The sequence below is a fragment of the Hipposideros armiger genome, unplaced genomic scaffold, assembly GCF_001890085.2.
Source record: "Hipposideros armiger isolate ML-2016 unplaced genomic scaffold, ASM189008v1 scaffold_299, whole genome shotgun sequence".
Taxonomy (NCBI): Eukaryota; Metazoa; Chordata; class Mammalia; order Chiroptera; family Hipposideridae; genus Hipposideros; species Hipposideros armiger.
The window spans coordinates 1,503,904-1,528,990 of NW_017731649.1; the positions used below are offsets into that span (position 1 = coordinate 1,503,904).

General features: G+C 43.8%; 1 protein-coding gene across 4 annotated transcripts in view; it reads right to left on the reverse strand.

Annotated features, from left to right (window-relative positions):
* WDR27 (WD repeat domain 27) overlaps positions 1–25,087 on the reverse strand; it is a 132,784-nt gene that overhangs the window by 62,425 nt on the left and 45,272 nt on the right. Inside the window, exons 24-26 of one of the 4 annotated variants that reach the window (XM_019659495.1) lie at positions 15,257–15,355; positions 10,729–10,890; positions 5,322–5,344 (exon numbers count right to left, since the gene is read on the reverse strand). In XM_019659495.1, coding sequence (XP_019515040.1) covers positions 10,759–10,890; positions 15,257–15,355 — 231 coding nt within the window. In that variant the 3' untranslated portion in view covers positions 5,322–5,344; positions 10,729–10,758. Of the gene's footprint in view, positions 1–5,215; positions 5,345–10,728; positions 10,891–13,150; positions 14,645–15,256; positions 15,356–25,087 lie in introns of those variants that run through there. The other 3 variants (XM_019659499.1, XM_019659496.1, XM_019659497.1) reach the window with 3 other exon arrangements.

Here is a 25,087-nt window from a genome sequence, read left to right on the forward strand (position 1 = left end):
AGAGGGGGCTGGAAAGCTCATGGTCAGACTGTGCCGCCTGCACGGAGCAGCCCTTCCCCAGAGAGGAAGTCCCACGCCGGCCACGGCACAGGCACCTTAAAGTCACCACGCTGGGCCCACTTCCATGAAAGCAGTGATCTAGAAAAGCCAGGAGCCATCCTGTGACGGGTGTTAGGACGCCTTTCATCTGCGGTGTGGACATGAGGACTGATGGGGAGGCAAGTGGGGGATCCGGGGTGAAGGAGCCGTCTTCACAAGGGGCGCGGCTCACCCAGGTCCGCCCGCTGCCAAGCCTGAGGCCTGGGCCGCTGACAGTGCCACCTGTACAAACGGGGAGGCCGTCTCCCAGGTGTGCTTTTATGACTACTGCAGGTAAACTGTCCACACTTTGACTTCTACCTTCAATCTTTCTTTTTTGATTCTTATTAAAAAACCAGTTACTTTATTTTGATTAAAAATATCAAATTATAGAAAAATATCTCGTTTTTCCCTTCACGTATTTAAAAAATGGTCACAAAGGCGCGTTAAAAGTAAGAAATGAGACTGTTTCATTGTCATTTTCTACATTAAACAATGTTAGACAAAAAATATGATAGTGTAAACACAGACACACCTTTCCAGTATGCACGGAAACCCTGATGTCTACACAACCTTCTTACCTCCACGGTGTGTTCATAATTGCTAAAAACTGAGGCCATTAAATAAACCGTGGCATCAGATTTCCTCCAGGAGGTACAACGTTCTGGGTTCCCGCAAGGATGTGTGACCTGCATCCCATCAGAAATGGGCCTGCATCCAATACTGCTCCTGACTGTCCCATCTCCTACAGGCTGGTGACACGAAACACTCTCCTCAGGGAAGTCTTCCCGCGTTTCAAGTATGTGTCACTGAGTGAGTTTTGAGCATCTCTTACTATGAATATCCACACTGTTGTCCACTGGGTCAGTCCGACGTGTGACACAGGGGCCTCAGGCAGCATCGATTTACTACAGGTAGGGAGGTGCCGTCACTGAGGTGCAGACAGACTCGGGGGGCCTGTGGGGTGGCAGGGTCAAGAGTCAGCACTGGGAGGGCCAGGCACCCCTGCTTGGGGATGACGCGTGCAGGACGCAGGTCAGAAGTGGAAACGCAGCATGGATGGCCCCGTGCTCACCTGGGACGGCCGGCACTCGCCTGGGATGGTCACCTGGGACGGCCAGCACTTTCTCCCAGGGGATAATGCAGCTCCTCTAAATGCAACCTGACACCCGACTGCCACAAAGTCCTGAGGCTGTGACAACCCACTGCATGGCCTCTCCATGGGACCGCAGAAATAGTGTCTGGGGCGGGGCCCACGTGTCTTCACCCCCCAGAAACACTCTAGCGCATGTTTATGCATGTGCATTTTTACACTGTGATAGTCCAATCCGAGTATTATATTTGTCATGTGTCTAAGGTAAGTCCAACACCTGCCCGTGGTCCATGCAAAGCAGACTTCATTTTGACTACTGTTGGCAAGAGGGAAGGCGTTCCTCCGAGTCCTTCAATGAGCTGTGCTCCCCATGGTTCCATGGGGACCTTCCGTCCTGCGCTGTGGGACCTAACGCTCCCCGTGGGGAAACGCTGGCCTGACCGCCTTGGATGGTATGCAGCAGAAACAGACTTACCCCGCCATCTCACAGTCTAGTTTCGTTCCCTTTCCGTTCAAGGAATTCTGCCAGCAACCCGAGTCTGAAGTCAATGCCTCATCTTCTTAATGTCTCACTTGGACAGCTTGTGCCCGCTACAGCCAAAGACCCGTTTGTGGTACAGCTTTTGGCGATGGTAGAAAATTACTTGAATATTAAAATAAGTCATGTGACAATAGGCCTCCTATTCCTCTAGTCTGCATTACATTTAAATTTATGATTTGGCTATTAACTTTGCTCGAATCTGCAGAATATTTTCCGAAAGGAAGGTACTGTCGTTTTTTAGGGGTGAAATTAACTTTTATGATGTGAGCACGATGAGACAGTCAGGAAATACCTGGGAATCACACTCTTCGGAACTAGAATGTCATATGTGAAAACACATATTTGAAAGCACTCAACGGCTAGAAAAATACAAGTAGTAATGCCACATTAATAAAAATATAATTACATTCCCTTGCACAGAACTGAAACAAGCGCCTTTTTTGAAATCTTGACTGGGAATTCAGTTCTAGTCAATAAATCTAAGATGGAAAACATATTCCAGTCCCAGGTCCCCATAACGAGTAAAATATGATCTCGGAAGGTCATATGTGTCTCAGTTCCTCGCCCCCCAGGAGCCTCCCTGGTCCCCAGGGTGGCACTGTGACCTGTGTCTCCTGTTCTCACACAGCTCCTGGGTGTGCAGTGCTGGACACAGTAACCCCGAGTGTGGGGTCCGAAATCTGTCCGATGGGGGGCTGGTCTTAGCGTACCCACTCACCCACTGTGTGGGCTTGCTCAAGTATCTTCATCTGCACATGCCTCAGTTTCCCTATCTGTAACTTGAAGATAACAGTGCCCACTTCTAAGGAGGTGATAATTAAATAAAGCACCTAAAAGAGTGACTGTTATGCGGTAAATACCTACTGAGAACAACTATTGGGTTGTCGGAAACATCATGACTCATTTTTGCAACAAAAAATATAGAAAAAAATATATCATGACGTTTCCAACAACCCAATAAATGTTTAAATTGAATTCAAACCATTTTGTCCTTGGCTACAAATAAGAAATCAGGCTTGGGCATGCGACAAAAAGGGAAACCCTAAGTGGGCCCACTGTAGCCCGTGTGCTTGGAGGCCGGCCTGCAGCCTGCCAGAGAGGCTCACACAGCACCAGAGGCAGAAGTCCAAATGGAGAGTCGATGCCTCGTGGGTGGCAGTCCAAACAAAGGTGGGCTCCAGGCTGCTCTGCCGCTCACTGGCTCTCAGACCTCGGTCAGTTTACCACTAGAGCCCTCAGTTACCAACCAGCACAGACACTCATCGTTAAGATTGCTGTACTGTGTATTGTACTATATACATTCACATGTGTATATTTCATAAATGCAAAATAAAGTATATACATAGATACCCAAAAAATCACACACGTATGCACACACATGCATGCACACACACATGCATGCACGCACATGCATGTGCATAGACACACACACACACAGAGTCCCACAGTATAACTATGCTCTCAGTGGAGAAGAATGTATTTCAGAATCACAGGGATCATGCACTTCAACAACCCAATTTTAGACATAACCAAAGGCTTAGATAAAATATCAAGGCTCAAAGATTTGGTGAGGAATTACATGGTAAATATACAGGATTTTAGCATTACTATTTAAATCTCTTTAAGAGATAACTAACTGTTTAAACAAAATTAATACTAATTTGGAATTATAACAAATGGAAAGTTGAGTACATGACAAAAACAGCACAGAGTCCTATGGGAAAGGAGAAATGGCAGCTGTGGGGTTCTAGACTGTAGATAAAGAGGGGACTATCATAAGTTAAAGACTCTGCTATAAAACTTAAAGCAGCCTCAAATTAACACAACAAGAAGTTACACATAAAAGCCAGGGAAGTGATAAAACAGAAGTACAAAAAACATCCACTTGAGCCAAAGGAGGCAAAAGAAAAGGAAACTATCAGATGGGCAAACAGATAACAAATAAGCAAGATGAGAGTTTACACAAAACCATATCAATAATTGCAATAAATGTAAATGGTCTAAACAAGCCAATTCAAAGCAGAGATAGTCAAATTGGATAAAAGCGCAAGACAAACTAAATACAACCTATTAAAAATATACTTCAGACATAAAGACCCAAACAGGTTAAGAGGAAAAGAATTAAAAAATGTCCTAATGCCATTCAGAAGGAAGCAGAGTGACTATTACTATCAAAGTACTATGTCTCAACGCAAATAAAGAAAGAACCCCATTTCATAATAGAAAGGGGGTCTATTCATCAAGAGGACATAACAATCATAAACCTAACAGAGTAGCTTAAAAATACAGGAAGCAATAAACTGATAGAATTACAAGGAAAAAGAGAAACCCCACAGTAAGGTCAGAGATTTCTCAACCATTCTCAATAGCTGACAGAATAGACGATCAGTAAGGACATGCACAATCTGAAGGACACAGTTCGCCTATTGACTTAATTGCTATTTCTAGAACACTCCAGCACCAGCAGCAGAGTACACATTCAAGTGAACACAGAACATGGAACAAAGTTCAATAAATTCAAATCATGCCAAGTATGTCTCTGACCACATGGCGTCACATTAAAAACCAGTAAAAGAAAGAGCTCAGAAAAGTCCCAAGTACTGGAAACAAAACAGCAGACTTTTATAGAGAACCCAGAACCAGTGACGAAATGTAAAGGGAAACCAGAGAGAATGCGATGAACTAAATGAGCACAAAAAGATACCATGTCAGGACTGGGGGAATGACGTGAGAGCAGAGTCCAGGGGACACTGGCAGCACCCAACACCTGTCGTGGGGACACTTCTGAAAATAAAGGGGACCGGCTCTGGGCACAGGCACACGTGACGCTGGGTGGGATGGACAGGAGGCCTGGCCGCCCCACTTCGGTGCCATGTGCGCTTCGTCTCAGCCTGTGGTGAGTGGCACCCACCCAAGGGGGGCGGAGGGGCGGGTACTGGCAGCAGAGCTGGCAGCAGATGGAAGACGGGCCGTAGGGAAGTTTGGAGATGCAGAAACCAGCAAGGACATGTCTGCACAGCTGCTGGAGGTGGCATGATGATGAGAGAGGAGGGGAGGGATGGGTCATCTGCTGGCAATGAACGTGGGGGATGCGGAGCAGGAACGCAGGTGTGGCGGCTCAGGGACAGGTGAGGAGGGAACAGGTGGCAGGCCCTGGGCCGAGGTCCTCCGTCTGGGTGACTGGCTGTATGTCCTCTCTGCAGAAATGTCCATTCAGGTCCTCTCCCCATTTCTTAATTGCAATGTTTGTTAGGATGTAGTGTACAGCACAGGGACTACAGTCTGACATGGTGACAGCTCCGCAGGGTGACAGTGATAGGCGGTTAATAGATTTATTGTGGTGACCACACCATAAAGTACATCAGTGTCAGGTCACTATTGGACGCCTGGGACTAAGCTATACTTTAAAAAAAAATGTTTTAATAGGAAGAAAAGCCATTCTCCTAGATGCTGCATTCACTAAAGAAAAAATCCATGACAGTCACTATATTTAGAGAAAATAAAGCCAGGTTGACTCAGCCTCACTGGACTGACGTATCCTCCTCATTTTAGAAGATGTGGGTCTGGGAGACAGATGGTTATGTGGCTTACACAGCACCGTATTGGCCCAGATGGATCTTGCCAGTCAGCATCTAGGGGTTGGCAGAGAAACACACATGTTTCCTTTCCAAAGAACAGAACACGAATACCGTTTTATGTTTTTGCCTGGACGTTTAGGCCAATTTCTAAATGCAAAGACTATTTTTTGGTAAAATTTTATACCAGGATGAAACTCTACCCCCAATCCATCATCAGAAGACTGAATTTTAACATTAAGCTCTTCATAATATTCTAAATTAGAAACACCTAAGTAAATTGGTACTCTATTTCAAATAAGACAGAACACCGCCCATGCTGATATATTGTTTAATATTTCAGGGAATCAGGAAGTCTCATTTACTATAAACACCTCTTCCAGATGTTAAAAATCTACACTATGCATTTACCTACTTTAAACCGTGAAGACACTACTGGACTCGGTATGTGCCATGGCATACTTTCCTGCATGGGGCACGGCTCCACGACACGTATAAACCACAGAACTGTGGGGCAGGATGCGACACCAATGGAGCAGTCTCTCTGACACATTTGGGGGCCTGTTTCATGCACAATGGAATGGTTTCTTCTCAGTGGTCATTTTGCTCAGAGACTTTGCACCCGTCTCTGATCAACACAGCACACAGTGAGTCACAGGTCAGAGAAAACATCAGTCCAGAAACGGTGAGCGATGCAAAGACCCACCGAGAACACAAGTGGCGCTACAGTGCATCAAGATGGCTTCCTACAGGGGGAGGGATCAGTGGTCCATTTGGAGACTTTAAACATTATCATTCAATTTTCAATTTATTAAACGTTCAAACTTTTAAAGCTTAATTCCTTAAGCTTTTAATTCAACTTAATCTTATTTGTTATATTTAGAAATCTAGAAAATTTTAACAATCACATGCACAGTGGTCTTTGATTTATGTAAAATCTACTCATGGTAAACAGATTAAAATCCCTTAGGCAATGAGTTAAATTTACAACTTAAATTATTTTAAAATTGTGAAGATTAATTTCAAATTTAGTATATTACATTTTCTTGTATAGTTTAAATGACAAAAAAAGCAAAATGCTCCCAAGTTTTTAATTCTCAAAAATGTAATAAAGTAAACTTATAAATATGGTGAATCTCAAGTTCTTTTAAAAATTCAAATGTTGCTAACAAACTTAGTAAAATGTTCTTATTTTTCTCAACTAAAACGTGACAAGAATTTATATGGAACCACAAAAGACCCCAAATAGCCAAAGCTATCTTGAGAAAGAACAAAACTAGAGGTATCACACTTCCTAGTATCAAACTATACTGCAAGGCTATAGTAATCCAAACAGCATGGTACTGGCATAAAAACAGACACACAGATCAATGGAACAGAATAGAGAGCCCAGAAATAAACCCATGCCTATGTGGTCATTTAATCTATGACAAAGGAAGCCAGAATATACAGTGGGGTAAACACAGTCTATTTCATAAATGGTGCTGGGGAAACTGGGCAGATACACTCAAAAATACGAAACTGGATCATCTCCTTACACCACATATAAGAATAAACTCAAAATGGATTAAAGACTTAAATGTAACACCCAAAACCATAAAACTCCTAGAAGAAAACACAGGCAGTAAACTCTCTAACATTGCTCTTAATAATATTTTTTCTGATGTATTCCCTCGGGCAAGGGAAACAAAATAAAAAATAAAAAAATGAGACTACATCAAACTAAAAAGTTTTTTCAAAGAAAAGAAAACCACCAACAAAACGAAAAGGAGCCTACTTAATGGGAAAAGATAGTCATCAATGTTACATCTGATAAGGGGTTAATATCCAAAATTTATAAAGGACTCATACAACTCAACACCAAAAAACCCCCAAACAATCCAATTTAAAAATGGGCAGAGGATCTGAATAGACATTTCTCCAAAGAGGACATAGAGATGGCCAATAGACATATGAAAAGATGGTGAATGTAACTAATCATCAGAGAAATGCAAAAAAACAAAACAAACAAAAACAAACCCACAATGAGATATCGCCTCACACCTGTCAGAATTGCATCATCAATAAATCAACAAACAACAAGTGCTGGGGAGGATGTGGAGAAAAGGAAACCCTTATGCACTACTGGCGGGACTGCAAACTGGTGCAGCCACTATGGAAAACAGTACAGAGGTTCCTCAAAAATAAAAATAGAACTACCTGTGACCCAGCAATTCCACTCCTGGGTATTTTTCCCAAGAAATCCAAAACACTAACTTGAAAAGATATCTGCACCCCCATGTTCACTGCAGCACTATTTACAACAGCCAAGATACGGAAGCAACCTATGTGCCCATCAATAGACTATTAGATAAAGGAGATGTGGTACATTTATACAATGGAGTATTACTCGCCCATAAAAAAGAATGAAATCTTACCATTTGCAACAACATGGATGGACCTAGCGGGTATTATGCTAAGTGAAATAAGTCAGACAGAGAGAGACAAATACCATACAATCTCACTTATATGTGGAGTCTAAAGAACAGAATAAACGAACAAACAAAACAGAAACAGACTCATAGATGCAGAGAACAAACTGATGGTTGTCATAGGGAAGGGGTTTCGGGGGCTGGGTGAAAAAGGTTAGGGGATTAAGAAGTACAAATTGGTAGTTACAAAATAGCCATGGGGATGTGACGCACAGCATAGGGAATATAGTCAGTAATGTTGCAACAACTATGTACGGTGCCAGGTGGGGACTAGACTAATCAGGGGGATCACTACATAAATTATACAAATGTCTGACCACTATGCTGTACACCTGACACTAATATAAAATAATATTGAATGTCAACTGTAACTGAAAAAAAAAATTAAAAAAATAAAAAGAAAATGTCACAAGTCTAAAGTCAATTCACATTTCAAACTAGAATCAAATATTTTAATACATGAAAATCCTTAAAAGCATTATAAACACCTTAAATATTGATTATTCTTAGACTATTCCTAAATCCATGAAAATACATTAATATTATGGGTTTGATATACTTTACCTCTACATTCAATTCTAACCACTAAAGAAACCTTCTCCATCAGAAATAAGTTAGGGTTATCTTCTAGGGAAGCCGGAACATACCCAACTGAGCAAGCTGAGCCCTTTGTCATAATCGCGACGACAGCAGAAGTGTCCAAACACAGGCCCTTGAGGGGGACTGTACAGCCGAGGTCCAGGTAACACCTTTTCCTAATCCTTCTGCCTGTTTGCAGGCAGCTAAATTCTCCCTCATCTTGGTTGAATTTTGTTTGCATTTAGCCCTCCTAAGACATGTTAATGCCTTCCCACATTGCTGAAAAAAAAAACACCGGAGGTCATTCCATTGGGTATTTTATTCTCATGTGTAGTTTTCTGTGACCCTCCCCCGACCCCCACCTTGAGCTTCACCACCTGACTAAATGCTGTTTCCCTCTCACCAACTTTTCCAGTCTGTTGGGAGAACAATGCTCCCACATGGATTCGGCATAGCTCTTGTGGCTTTTTCTGGTTCTGTAATCAAAGTCACGGCCCCAAGGAAACCAAAGGTAGCACTGACAGAGAATTCTGGTGAGGAGCAAGGCCTCCCATAGAAGTCAACAAGTGACAGCCGGACTCTGAACAACGACAAACACAAGAGCTAGTACAGAAATGAAAAGCAGAAATTGGAACACAGGTGAGTGCTCTGGACCAAGGATCCAGAGGGAAAAAGATGAGAAACAGCACGTTCTCCTAACCGTTTTCTCAAGTGGTATCTTCAATGAGGAGGCAAGACCCACAGTGCATATTTGATGTTTCATTGTCCAGAAGTACTTTCGGCAAATCATTAAATTTTCTTTACAAAATGTAGGTTTATTTATTTACAACTAATCCTTTTTCTTAACTTAAAAACGTTAGGAAATCTCTCTTCATAAAACAGAACACTTGTGCCAGGAGCAGTGTCTACATTACAACCACGCTCAGAACAGACACAGCCAGAAGCGAGAGTCTCAGCCCTTAACCTTCTCAGGGACATTAACCTCATGCCAGTCGCTTGTGATGCAAGACCATCAAGAGGGCAGGTCATCTGAGTTACAGGAATTAAGAAGGAAATGGTGTAATCTTACCCAAGCCTACGAATCCAGTGATGAAATGATCACATATATCACAAACTTTTATTCAGTTTAAACACCCAGGAAAATAACACTTTTTCCAGATATAGACTTAGATCATTTTTCCTTGGCAGAGCTAAACCACAACTATCAAAGTACTAAGGCCCGATTAAAACAAATGGATTTAAATTTCATCCTCATAATGCTTCAATAAATAATTTTTTCCCTAAAGTTTGACAACACAAGACTTGGGGAAGAATAGTGGATATGTGCAAGTTCCTAGAAGGTAACAATGTTGTCTTTGTACTTCTATTTATATAATGGCCCCTACAGATTAATTCCAATGGCCCTACTATAATTGAAGTTTTAATAATTAAAGTGAATGGCACTTGGCTCGACTCCTAACTGAATCAAACCTGCAAGCTAACAGCCTCACAGAAAAAGAGACAGGCTCACCCAGCCATACTCATGTTCTTCTGTTTTCAATATCTAGTATTCATTCAAAAGTATAACACATACCAAAACTGGGAGCCAACTGTCAAGAGACAAAGAAATCAACAGAACCAGACTCTGAAATGACCCAGATATTGATTGGCACAGTTGGCCAGGGAAATAAAAACTATAATATTTAAATATTCTACTGTAATTTCAGCAGAGATAAATCATTGAAGAGAAAAAATTATCTAGGCATAAAATAAATAGGGGAAATCAAAGTTCTTTACTTGAAAGAGAAAACAAGACAAAAAGCAAAACCAAATCTAAGAAAACCACTTATTGTAAATACAAAATTGAATGCCAGAGCAATAAATAAGCAAAACATTAGATCCAGAAGACAAAGATTTGAAAGATACAAATGTGCCATTTCAAAATGAAAAAAAACTCAAATAGCTAATAGCATATGGAATTGTGTACAATAGTGTTCAAAGAAAGGCAAATTAAAACAATGAAGTAATGTTTCTTGATAATGAACTTAACAAAGATAATGAAAGTGTTAATAATCTAACCTGGTAAGGAAACAACAGAATACTTTGAGAAGTATTTCTCTGTATCTATCGAAACCCTTTCCATGTTTTTGCTACTTTACTCAGTAGTACTACTTTTAATGACCTAGTTTGAGAAGATAAATCCAGGTACAGAAAACACTGTATGCTCCAAGCTGTAATCAAAACATTACTTATAAAACCAAAACATCAAAAACAATCGAAATGTCCACTATAAATATCTGAAATGAAAATAAGAAGTTTTCAGACTCCTGTTTATTTCCTTTCTCCTATCCTTCCCCACGGCCAGATGCCGGCCAGCCTGAGGAGGGCGGGCAGCCACCCCAGTGCACTTACCCCTGGATTTACCCGTGCTGTCTCTGCGTCCTAGGACAGTGTCGCGGCCTGCCGTGTCCACTGGGCCGGAGGCACAGACGGGCCTCCACCTGCAGTTCTCCCACGTTTGCACTCTGTGTTCCAGGTGACATCCAGGAGATGGTCTAAATGCAGCCCGGGAAGCTGGAGAGGCCCGAGCACAGCGTTGCATCACAGCACAGAAACAGACAGCGACAAATAAAGCCTAAAGACCCACTACCAATAACAAAGAGCTTTGACGAAATTATCTGACATTAATGCTCTCATTTCATTGATTATTTTATATGTGACACAAGATAAAACTGATGATTGTCATGTTAACGTAAGATAAATTAGACAACACAGGGAACAGCTTGATTTGTAACTGTTCTATACTCCTAAGGCTTCTGTCTATTTTGACCCTCCGGTGGAGCGGCTGTCCTCCAGGGCTAACCTATGATTTTCCTGAACTTGTCTCAGGACAGCCGCACAGTCCCCCTGTCCAGCCCACACTTTCAAACCCTCGAACCCCTGGGTTTACAGCGCAGACCCCCCCCCTCCTTCCGCACAGCAGGTTCGAGACACCTCTATCTCTCATGTTAGAAACCAGAGTTTGGGGCCGGCCGAGTGGCTCAGTTGGTTAAGAGCTCGCTCAAGAGTTTGAGCTCTGAGCAACAGCGGCCGCTGAGCTGCCAATAGGTAGCAGGATGGCTCAGCTAAAAAAAAAAAAAAGAAACCAGAGTTTGGCTTGGCTACCATCTCAGCCAGGAAAATTAACTATGAAGCTTCTTGAATTTGCGTCCCCGCCCTACACGGTTAAGAGTCTGAGTGGTATGTGTCATGACAAGTATGCGGTGCCCTCTGCGTGCCCCGTCGGCCCAAGCTGACAACACGCACTCCTAAGCCACGCGCAGCCGGCCCCGTGTGCACAGCTGCGTCTCCTGACAGCACACGCCAGCGTGCTGTGACTGTCTCCCGGTGCCGGGCCACTCTGAGTCCGCGCTCCCTCGTGAGCTTTGGGACCCCTGGTCATCCCCAGAGCTGTGGCATAGTGGTCTCGTATGATGTGAGCCCATGTTTTGCAACAGGGATGAAGCTGCGTCCCTCGGGAGGGCTGCTGGATCAAAGCGGAGCTGTGTGACGACTGGCCACCCACCTCCGGGCTGTTGATGAGCACTCAGCAGCGTGGTGAGGGCGGCCGGCACTGAGGACGTCTCCACAGGCCCTGTGGAGAAGCCACTATGGCTAGGGGCACTGAGGACCATCCGAGAGTGTGGCCTGCGCAGGGCGGCCGATGCCACCGGCTCTGGACCTCCGGCACTGGCTCCTGCTGGGAGGGTGCCTCTTTATCCACGGGCAGCAGTGAAGACCGGCCGGCCCATGACGGTGACCCCCTGACCCATCCACACCGGTGTTGTCACCCCCTACAATGTGCTCCAGCCACAGGACGCTCCTTGGGTGCTGGCGGCAGGACACCACCTTGGATGGCTCCCAAGACCGGGCGACAGAATGGGGCACCTCGGACTAACTGTGGGCTCACTACCCTCCAACCCCTCGTGTGGCAAACGACGGCAAATGTATTCACACTATACCCGACGTGGTTTCCTGGCTTCTTAAGACACACTGACTCATGACCTTGTAATTCCTGGTGGGGAACCTGGGGACATCAGTTATTGGCAGACGACCTCAGGCTGAGCGTCGTTCGTCCGAGCTAAACGGCCCCCGTTCGGCACAGGTGTTGCTGGAATAGTTTCACCAGCACAAGTACAATCTTCTTCCAGAAGACGCACGAGCCTCGTGTTGATAACAGAGTGATAACGAGATGAAACACACTGCTTGTTAACTGCACCCAGGAATATGCTGACGGCTCAAGACTTTACTTTCTGCAAGGGGGCATCGCTCACAACTGAAATTTATCTTAAAGCTAACTAGTCGTGAACTTCGCCTCCGGCCTTTCCGAAGGTCCCTGGAAGAAAAGGCAGCGACGGCCTCGTGCGCACCGGGCCAGCCGTCGGGTCGGGCTCCTCAGGCAGGTGTGGGGGCTCCGTGGCACCTTCCCCGCTGGGAAATGGAGACAAACGCCCACGGTGGCGGGTTTCATGGCCCTGCCGTAGATGAGGTCACAAGTGAGACAGCACGTGGGCCTCCTCACGGCCAGCACAGCCCTGGGCAGCGACCCCACGCAACCAGCCGCACGCAAGGGCCAGGGCGGACGCACAAGCAGGGAGAGGCGGCTCCCACGATGGGAGCTTCTCTTTACGAGCACACACTCAACTCATGGAGCTCAAGGGGGCAAGAAAAAGAATATGAAATTGGGGGAGGGGTGGGGTGGGGAGGCAGTCGTTTTAGCTAAAGAATTAAATCCACTAGATTTGGCAGAATTAGAGCCGTCGTGCCTATCCTGCCTCTCATAGGGTAACATTCAGCCGTGGCAGTAAACCTAGCCTGTCACCTGTTTCGTCCCCTCCGTGGAGAAAAGAGCATTTCCAAGGTGCCTACGATACGCCCAGCCCTCTGCACACCTTTTATCTCCTGCCTGCGCCGAGGAAAGCGTCTCCATTCCAGGCCACAGGCTCCCCCCGCCACCCTGTGGAATGGGACCCCGTCTGTCGAGAGACGGACCGGAGCCTGTGGCTCTAATCACCCGTTTTCCCAGGGAACACGAAGCCATCCCCGACGCCTAAACACACACTGTGATGTTAACGTCCCTGGGCTGGAAATCAGAGGGGCTTTTTCTATAAGTAAAAAGTCCAAATTATTGTTTCAATGTATCATTCCATAAATATTTTAACACAGAAGCTGGAGTTGGGTATTTTATTGTATGGACACAATTTTAAACAACATTAGGTGTACGGTGTTCTGGTGTTCCATGAGCTAATAAAACAGAAGAAAACACACTACTTGAAATAGGAAGCATGAGGATTCTAAGGTTTACTCCAATATCAGAAATGTTAGTGAAGGGATCACATGTAAAATAAATAAGGCACTAAACAACAAAGACTTTTAAACATATCGGGGGTGGATTATTGAGAAGTACGCTATTTCACAGAGATCTTTCTGATAACCATGACCAGACAAAATGCAAAACTTTCGGACAATAAGCACTGGATTATTTTATCATCATTCCTAAAATCCAGTAACAATTTTACACACATGAAGCGTGGCCGACTGTACTAATGTTTGAAAATATTCACTTAAGTTCTGACTTCTCAAACTGTCCATCCATTTTTTACCAGCACCTCATCAACAATCAATGTCCATGAGATGAACAGCTGCTGTTTCCTCCCTTGCTTTTCCATAACTACATTTAGGTGTTTGCTTCTTTTAGTTGTTAAAATAACATCCATGGCAACAGAGACCTACATAACATTTCCTAATTGAAAACTGGCAAGGATTCAAAAAAGTTCTCAGTTCAATTATGCTAAGACATGTTGACGCCAGTATTCAATTTTCAAAAACTTACATCAATATTTCACTTAAAAAAATCGTACACCCAGATCGCCACGGCACACCTCACCGGTCTTTGGCTTTGCTCTTCTCTTCTGACCCTCATCCCCGGCCCCCTCAGCCTCGGTGGCAGTGTATTATTCAAAGGATTAAAAAAGGGATGACCTAAATCAGCAGTAGACTGAAAAGCTAAATGAGGGTCGATGGACTGCGGTGCGATGAAGCCTTCAAGTAACACCGACGGGAGCTCTGTGGTTGGTGACGTGACAAGCTTCATCCATTTTTCAACATTCAACACAAAAGGAAGGCAAACTGTGTCCCAGGCCCTGTAACATGCCCTGGACACACAGTCCATTCTTAGTGAAGCGGAGCCGGTTAACAAACAGCGTCCACAGTATGGCCCCACTCGTTTGCACGCTCACGGCGGGTGACAGCACATAATCACACAGCTGCGTAATTCTCCGAATTGAAGCTTCACACGTAAAGGGACAAAAACGAAATCTATATTCCCAAATACTCAAGTTATTTAATACTTAATATTTTTACATCTTCTATATAAAAAAACTTCCTCTGCATTTTAATACAGGTGTGTTCACTTTTCTGTATGATTGATTTGCAACTGGTGCTATTTTCTCTTAATTTTTTTCTCCGAAAAAAAGTAAATTTCTTTAAATTTGTGGTCTTTCCTCTCCAGCCAAATTATTTTCATGAGAGTTTTCCAAACCCTTTCCTTACTCGCTCTGTACTTGCTGTCTTGCTTTTTCCTTCAATCTTAGCTATGCTCATGTTAGTGCTACATGTCACCATATTGGTCCCTGGATTTTTCCATGGTTTTCTATATTTCACTTAGAGCAAATGCGCATCAGCCCTGAATGTCAAATACGTTCACTGTAAACGACGCTCGATATTACTTTCTCCCCCAAATGGCCTGCTTCCTAGGTTTGTCTCCCTGCACTCAATGAAAACTGGCCTGTAATGTTAAATACCACAAAATGTCACCAAAATAAAGTCTGACAGAAACAAAAGACCTGCTGTGGGACTTGTGAGGGGCAGGGGCACCCCCACTCACACAGAAGGACTGTACCTGGGGGGCTGACGGGCTGAAGGCCACTCCAGTGACCGTGTCCGTGTGTCCTGACAGCCTGTGACAAAAAGTGCTTGAGCCCATTTCATACACATACGCCTAGAAGACAAAACAAACAGAATTCCCTGTTGAAAAAGTCAATAATCAATGATATATTATGCAAAGCTGAAGTGTATCCAACGGCTAATCCAGTGTCACAGCAGCAATTCCCACAATGGACAAAACACCACCTAAGTCACAGACCTAAACTTATGAAATATATATTTCTTCTCTTTCGCTGTTTAGAATTTTTATATTAATGAATTTATATCATCCTCTCTAGCGCATCATAAGACTCCAGGGGCCGGCCGAGTGGCGCGATGGTTAAGAACTCGCTTGGGATGCCAGAGGGCCCTGGTTCGGATCCCACGTATGAGGGCCAGTAACACTGCCCTCTACAGCTAAGATGCTGAACAACAGCTCAACCTGGAGCTGGGCTGCCTATGAGTCGCCGGCGACGGCGTGGGCTGCAGTCCCTGTGGCAGTGGATTGCCATGGGCTACCGTGTGTGGCCAGCAGCCAGCGTGAGCGGCCAGCAGCCGCAGTGAGCGGCTGTCCAGAAGCCGGCGACTGATCTGCCTCACCCAGGAAGAGCGCAATGATGGTGCCAACTTGGGCCAGTGAAGCAACATCCTCCACAACTAGATTGAAGAACAAAATGACAGCAACTTGTCTGTTCCCCTTTCCCCAATTCCCCAGCACTGTTCCCATCCCCCCAATTCCCCAATAAAAATCTTTAAAAAAAAATAATAAGACTCCACTCTACTGTGAACAGTTTTAAACATATGCTCCTATTTGAGGACTAACTTTAAGGAAGGAGTACAGAGTTCGTATTCCAGCCTGTCAGCCAATGGTCGTTGGCGCCAATTTAACGCCAACAGGAGTCCCCAGTTTGGGGGGCGGTGAAGAGGGAAACTAGTCAGTGCCAAAAGCTCAGCTGTGACACAGCACGCCCGGCACGCGGCCCCAGTGTCGCAGCCCGACCCCCCTCTGGTGAGACCACTCCGCTACCCAGCAGCCGACCCCCCTCTGGTGAGACCACTCCGCTACCCAGCAGCCGACCCCCCTCTGGTGAGACCACTCCGCTACCCTCAGCTGTGGCGGTGCAGCTCTAGCAGCGGAAACAGTCTTCAGCGGAAAGCGCACTGCCCAGGCTAGGGGGGAGCTCTTATATAGAGAGAGGTCCAGCCCCTGGTCCCTGATTGGTGGTCCTCATGCAAATGAGGACTCCAAATCCTACAGTTTGATTGGTTCAAAAGGCACTGTCCTGATTGGTCAGAAGGAGTTGTCCTGATTGGTCAGTGAAGATGCTGATGGGGATACAGCTGCACAGTTCTGATTGGATGGGGAAAGCTCAGTCCTAGTGGTTGAAATACAATTCTAGGAGGTCCTATATAAGGGGCTGCTCAGACCACAGGAACACAGTACAGACGGGCAATTCAGGGCAACAGGGCGCAGGCAGCTCAGTGCAGATTTCTCCCTGGGCTTCAGCCAGTTCAGCAATGACTGCTACGCTGGTTTTTTTATTTTAATTTTTGAGCTCAGTCACTGGGACCCCTTCTTGGTAGGTATTTTCTTTCATGGGGTTGAAAAACCTCACTCGCCTAGTAGTCACAAATTGAATGTAAAAGTTATCTTTTATTGTCTTTTCCATAGACCTGAGGGAGACTTGTCTATTCTTTGTTTCCTGGTAATCAGCTTAAAATTTGAGCAATTCAAATGTTTAGAATTTTTCTATAGCTGTTGATAAAATTAAAAATAAAGATATACATTTGCCTCTTATGATATTACTATATAAAAAGATATACACATGGATAGACATGATCTATGTATCTATATTTATATCTATAGCTATATAGATATGTATTATATATCTAGAGTTGCCATCAAATATTTCATTTTAGGGACAGCATATCGCTGTCTATAGAACACACAAATGTCATGTCAATCACAACTGATTGGTTGAGGTACGTTCATTTGAAATTACTAACATCCCCATATTTTTACTAAGGAAGCCGTGACGGTTAGAGAGCAAGTTGCTGATACAGCCGTCCAGTGTCGGCACAGAGACTCTAACCTGCTTTCTCTGACTAAGCTTTTCCTTTCTGTTTCTCTAGGCTGCCCGTGACAGTGCCCATTCACAAAGGACTCAGGCGTCTTCACATTCCCTCGAATCTCACAGGGGCTTCAAAACGACCTTTCCCATCACCATTTTATCTTCAGGGTCAAGTAAAGGAGGGATCTTCTAATTAATTCTGAAGATTTTTCAGGATCGAAGGCTCTCCTGTGGTCTGCTATTTAGATTACGCAGATGAGGGAAACTATAAAGCCATGAGAGCAAAGGATTTGAAGACATAAGGAGTGTGTTGGGGGTCGGGGGAGAACAGAGGCCAGGAAGTTAGGCACCCAGGTGGGCTCTGTAGCTCCCACATAACATGCGACAGAAATCCAATCACAAAGTAAGATAAGTGCAAGCAGATGGCTTAAGCTAATATCTTTAGGCTCCGGGGAACTTGCTTAGAGGCTGGTGGAAATGGACTAAGAATGAAGGAGCAGAAAGAACGTTTTCTTCGATAACTGGGTCCCGGACCAGTGGGGACAGGATGAGCACAAGGCACTGGAGAAGAGGCTGCTGCCTCCGCCCCTGAAAGAGCAGGACATGGGGAGTAAGTGCAGACACACCAGGAGGCACTCCGAAGCTTAGAAGGCGGTGTTTGAAGTTTCCCTCTCAAATCACATCTGTTACCCAAGTGTCTCTTGTTGAAAAGTCCTTCCCGAGACTGGTTATGTTTTTACCTAATTCTAAATCAGAATTAACACTGGCTTGTATTTGCATGAAACCTCAAAATGCACATAAGATGGCCCACAATAGTGTGAAGAAGTCCAAGAGTTATTTAAGAAACAGGCTTTTATTTTCTACATGAAAATGGTATTAAATGAAACACATCTTTTTGCACAGAAGTTTCTTGAGTCAAATGACACTTTCTGGTCATCAGAAAGTTGAGACTTGAAAACAGCAGTTTGAGGCCCCAAATGTCAGAAATATTTTATTAGATACTCGCTTATCATGAACCACACTCCCACACAGTGGCAACGACCGTCCAAAAGGACGAGGTTTACCTTGCAGAATATGGTGGAAAAACAAGGAATAACTTTCAAATGATCCAATGCCATTGCAGTCCACGTGGGGAACAAATGTTTCAACAGTTATTTGATTCAAGAAGCAGCTTCTCCCTATCGAAGAGGAATAAGCTGCAGCTAAAATGTACTAAGACACAAATGAGAATGGAAATAGAACTTATGAGGTAAACCTTACTCCGGAACTAACGTACTAGGCCCTGAGGAAAGGGGCAAGGAAAAAGGAAGCCATATTTTTTTAGGCAAAAGATGAGACTATGGCACAAAGCGCTCAGGCTGCAATAACACTTTGCTGTTGGAAAATATTTTCACAGAAATTGTAAGGGACTGAACATACTGCTGAGAAAGGTGAATGTTTTGCTGACAGAACTCGACCAGTTCATTATGGTATTTTGTGATTCTGTGGGAGGGTGTCCGCGAACACGCAGTTTCTTTCCTCCTTTTGTCTCGCAGAGTTCACGTGCCCTTGATTTCCCTGGACCCAAATTATTCCCACAGAGGAACCGGGAAAAACAACTGCAAACAGAAGCTAGTTCTGCATTTCTGAAACTTCATAATTGTAGCGCTGTCATTCACAGGGGAGTCAACTGTCATATTATTTACTTTGCTTTTTAAAAATATTTCCAAAAATGACATTTCTCAGAACTGTGCACATTTCTTCAGGTCACTGGATTTTTAGTCCATGAAAAAAATAACAAACTTTTCTCAGAAGACCAAAACGTTCAAGATGTACGTAATTCAGAGCCCTATTTAAAAACACAATAGCACAGAAGCGTCGCCGGCTTCCAGGAAGAGGCGAAGACTGGGTTAGAAAACCTTGATTTGGGCACACGACACTTGGCCCCCGGCAAGCGAGCCACTGGCTCTTGATGGCTCTGCTCTGGGTTCTCCCGTCAGGCTTTGAGGCAGACACACAGTGGCTCTCCCCTCGGCAACAGGAGCTGTGCCAACCGCAGTGAGAAGCTTCCCCCCGACACACACACACACACACACACACACACACACACACACACACACACACACTGCCTCTTGCAAAGACACAGCGCAGTGGTCGCTGGTGTGGCGCTGACACCAGTCGGCCATCACACAGCGTCACACACCTGGGGCGGCAGCAGCTTTAACGGTCCTGAAATAAATCTTCATCAACTTCCTTTCTAATGACAACCTGGTCTTTTTCAGCATCTTCAGACCTGCCATCAATTATATAACTAGTCCTCTTTAAGGATCCATTAGTTCATTCATGCTGATTTCTTTCCAAATCTGAGCCTACAGAACGCCAGGGCAGAGGGAGCCAGCAGAGAAGTGGCTGACGTCGGCCCACACGCCGGCACATCACAGCATGGCTGCTTTCTATGTGCTAATGTCATGCAGCATTTAGTAAGTGCAACCCCAGACATACTTCCCGTAACCCCACCACAGACATCACTGCTGGCTGCTGCAGAAGAAATCCCCACCGGCAGAAGGGAAGTGAGTCCCAGACCCACGGCAGAGCAGGATGTGAACCCAGCTTCTCTAGCCCCTGTCCCTTGTGACTTGGCAGCTGTCTTCAAGGGGACAGGCCAACCAACAGAGAACTCACGCAAAGTAAACTCAAAACCATCTGTGTCCAGCTACGTTTCCAATGCCTGTGCTTGGCTTCTTATCTGGAAATTTGTCAAATAGACACAATGGTGGAGCATTACATAGCGAGCCCCGTGCATACGTAACCCAATTATATTGGGTTGTCGGAAAAGTCATGACGCATTTTTGCAATGAAAAACATAAAGAAAATACGTCATGACTTTTCCAACAACCCAATAACACAACCAAGACTGTGCTCCATTGCTTCAACTGCCATCCTCTTTTCTTTGTAGTTTTTGTGGTCGAAGTAATATGAAGTTTTCTGAAGCGAACTGCAAAGATGACGCATATTTTGTAAGCATCTCTAAAAACAGGGACATTTTACACACAACCACACTGCCATTTCAACGCCTAACTAAAATTTTGCTATTTAACACCCAGTTACAACAATTCCCAAATGTTCTCAAATGTCGTTTTACAGTTATTTTGGGTAAATCAGGAACCAGGACGCATACATTGTTTGTATGTCTGTCTCGCTTTTGTTTTGGAGCAATCCTTTCTCTCCCTGCCTGTTTGGTTGGTTGGATGCTTTTGGGTTTTTTTCATGCCATAAACTTGAAGAAGCTGTCACCTGAAGAGTGTTCCATAGTCACGATTTGTCTGTTTGCCTCCTTGTGGTGTCTTTAAACTTATTCCATTGTCCTGGGTGTTTGTTGTAAGCCAGAAATTACCTGCAAAGACTCAGTTGGGTTCAGGTCCAACTTTTCTTTACAGGAATAGCTCTGGTGAACACTAGGTGGCATTGAGCTCAAAACGGCCTCAGGGACGTGGACCCCATCTAAGCTGTCCTGCCTCAGAGATGCCATCGCTGGCCAAAGCCTAGGTGACAGTAAGCATTTACCATGAGATCACCCCTCCTACCAAATGCCTGCTGTTATTGGCTTGGTGCTGCTGGGCTGGCGCTAGCCTGAGCCATCCTACGCAATGGAAACCTGTGGCGTTTAACCAACATCCCCACCCGCAGCCCCACAATTCCGTCCTCCTCTGAGTTTGACCTGAGATACTTCATTTACATGGACTCGCAGCATTTGTCCGGGGACTGCCTTATTTCACCCAGCATGATGTCCTCAAGGTCCATCCGTGCTGCCCCACATTGCAGGGTTTTCTTTATTTTTATGACTGAATGTCATTCCGTTGTGTGTATATTCCAGATTGTCTTCATCGATCCATTCGTCAATGAACATTTGGGTGGTTTGTGCATGTCGGCTGTCGTGAATTATGCTGCAGTGACACGACGCTGATTTCATTCCCTTTAAGTAAACACCCAGGAGTGGAATTGCTGCGTCATACGGTAGTTCTATTTTTAGTTTTTTGCGGAGCCTCCACACTGATTTCCATAGTGGCTGCGCCAGCCTGCAGTCCCACCAACACTGCACCCGGGATCCTTTTTCTCCACAGCCTCACCTACACTTATTGTTTGTTGATTTACTGACAATAGCCATTCTGACCAGAGTGAGGTGGTGTCTCATTGTGCTTTTTATTTGCATTTCTCTAATGATTAGTGATATTGAGCATCTTTTCATATGTCTGTTGGCCATCTGTGTGTCCTCTTTGGAGAAATGTCTATTCAAGCTGCCTGGGGAACCACTGATCTTTATCTGATAGTTTGATCTACTGATGACATTTGCCAAAGTCAGTTACTTCCAGATTGCAAGAGGGTAATTTTCTAATTCTGTCATTCAAACCAATTGTCTAGAAATCTTCTCTACAAAAGAACGTTTCCTCCTCAAATAGGACATTTGGTTAACTGGAAACATAGTCCAAACAGGAAAGGCAAGACACGTGTTCAACTCTTTCCCATACGACGGCCCCTGCTGAGTAAAGAACCAGCGCCTTACTTACCTCCCACTGGAGACCAATGAGGTTGGGTTTGCTCTGTTTCTCTTTGGTTTTTAGTTACCTCTTTTTTGAAATGTCACTAAAAAACCATGAGATTTTAAATACATAATGTTTTAAATCCATTATATCATCACTCTTTTGATGCTCAGCTATGCCTTCTTGGGCCAGTAGCCTCTGACATGATGTTGTCTCCTGCGACCTTGTCACATGACTCCCTTGCTCTTCAATGTCCTCCTTTCTTATTGGCACAAGATGCTGTGACCAATCAGCACACTGTCTGCCACAGCCCTGAAACCAGCTGCTCACCCAGGAACTCTGGTTTTCATTAGTGACATGGAGAGACCACCATGAGGACACCAACCATAGTCACTGGGGTGTCAGCAGTTTCAGGGGTCGGTGCTGAGAGATACACGTCTGTCTCTGCATCTGCACACTGATTCCACAGTTTTAATTAGATGCTTCCTAACACATTTTAATAATCAGAGAGCAAGTACCCCCCCCAACATAATCTCTTGACAATTGTGTATTTTTCAAAATAACTTTATAATGAAATTGTCTAATTACAGGAAAACCTACTGATGTTTTTGTTGGGGCAGTGTTAAATTTACAAATTACTTACAAAGAACTGACTTCTTTAGGAGACTAAATCTTCCTAACTAAAAAAATTTCAGGTTTTTTTCATTTGTTCAATCTACATTTCTAGGAAAAAAATAAAGCTTACTTCATATAGGTTTTGCAGAGTTCTTGTTAACTTTATGCCTGAGTATTTTATCCCTTTTAAAACTCTTCTAAATGGATTCTCCTCTTCATTATATCTTCTCACATGTTATTGTTTTGTTTTTTTAAAGATTTTTATTGGGGAATTAGGGGAAGGGGAACAGACAAGTTGCTGTCCCTTTGTTCTTCAGTCTAGTTGTGGAGGACGTTGCTTCACTGGCCCAAGTTGGCACCATCATTGCGCTCTTCCTGGGTGAGGCAGATCAGTCGCCGGCTTCTGGATGGCTGCTCACACTGGCTGCTGGCTACACACGGTAGCCCATGGCAACCCACTGCAGCAGGGGCTGCAACCTACGCCGTCGCCGGCGACTCACAGCAGCCCAGCTCCAGGTTGAGCTGTTGTTCAGCATCTTAGCTGTAGAGGGCAGTGTCACTGGCCCTCATATGTGGGATCCGAACCGGGGCCCTCTGGCATCCCAAGCCAGCTCTTAACCAACGCGCCACTTGGTTGACCCTCACACGTTATTGTTTTTATATGTATATAAAGACCACTGAATTCTATATATTAATTTAAATCCTATTATAATACTTTCCTGAATTATTTTATTGTTCATAATAGTCATTAATTCTCTTGGGTATTATTATCTATAAATAAAGATTATTCTTACTGTTCCTTTTCAATTATTGGGTTGTCGGAAAAGTCATGACATATTTTGTCTATGTTTTTCAAAAGTCATTTATTTATATAAATAACAAATATCAATCAATGATATATTGCCCGTTTTGTTCGATAACTTTTTGCCATCTTTCAGTGAGCTTCATAATTCCTCGTTCATAGAAGGACCTGTCTTTATTTGCGAAAAACTAAACAAGGTGCTGATTTACAGCCTCATTTGAATTGAACGTTATACCACGCAAGGAGTTTTGAAGAGAGCGAAACAAGTGGAAGTCTGACGGCACAAGGTCAGGTGAATATGGTGAGTGTGGCAACACATCCCATCCAAGCTCCAATCATTTTTGACGGGTGATCAAACTTGTGTGTGGTCTCACGTTGTCACGATGGATACGACTTCTATATGATTAACAAGCTCTGGACGTTTCTGGATGATGGATTCGTTCAAACTGTCAAATTGCTGACAGTTTGATTGTTTGTTTCCTTGGTAGGAGCTCAAAAAACACGACACCGTTAAAATCCCACCACACTGAGAGCATAACCTTCCTCTGATGAATTTCTGCTTTTGATGTCATTTGAGGTGAATCATCACGTCAGGACCAAGACTGTTGAGCACCACATTGTTGTAAACAATCCACTTCTCATCACCAGTTATCAGTCGCTTCAAAAAAGGATCATTTTCCTCACATTTAATGAGCATATTGCTGATGTTTATACTCGCCATCAAATGAACTTCTTTGAGTTCATGCGGAACCCAAATATCGAGCTTGCTTACATATACCAGCTTCTTCAGGTGGTCATGAACGCTTGAATGATGGATGTTCAATGTTTCTGCAATCTCTCCTGTTGTGTAACATGAGTTTGACTTGATCAATTCCTTTATTTTGTCGTCATCAACCTCGGAAGGCCTCCCTGACCGAGGAGTGTCATTTAGATCAAAATCACCAGCACGGAATTTCGTGAACCATCGTTGGCATTGACGTTCTTGTAGAGCATTGTCACCATAAACTTTATGCAACTTTTCACAAACTTGACGCGTGTTCTTCCCTTTATGGAAGTAAAACAGTAAAATATGGCAAAAATGCAGTTTGGTCTTCCATCTTCAACTTGTTGTAAAATCTCCAAAACTCAACCAAATCGCTCAGGTTTTTTTTAGAATGAAGCTGGAACTGTCAGCTGTCAAATGACATAGTAATAACATTGATGTGACTGACTCTAGTACTTCCAAAAATGAACTAGTGCCATCTGTTGCAAACATGTGTCATGACTTTTCCAACAACCCAGTATAATGTCTCTAATTATGTTATCTTGCCTAATTTTATAGGTAAATATGTCCAGTACTCTGTAAAATAGTAGTGGAATCAATGGGCATTCTTGATTTGCTCCCAACCATAGAAAGTTTCTAATATTTTCTCATAAGATGCTGGCATTTGGACTGAGATAGCATTTTATCATTTAAAACAAGTATTGATTCTTCTTTTAAGGGGTATTTTATCAGAAATGAATATGGAATTTTGTTGAAATGGCTTTTCTGCATATGTGAAGATGGTCACACAATTCTTATATCAGTTAATTATATAATGCATTCATTAATGGCTTTCTTGATATTGAACCATTCTTGAATTCCATGAACATTGATCAACGGAAAATTATTCTTAACGTGCTGTCAGATCCTATTACTCCTATTTAAGATTTTTGAATTTATATTCATAAGTGAAATGTAGCTTTTTTCTGAAATTTTATCAAGCTTTTATATCAGTTATATTCACTTTAAAAAAAACTGGGATGCTTTCATTATTTACCTG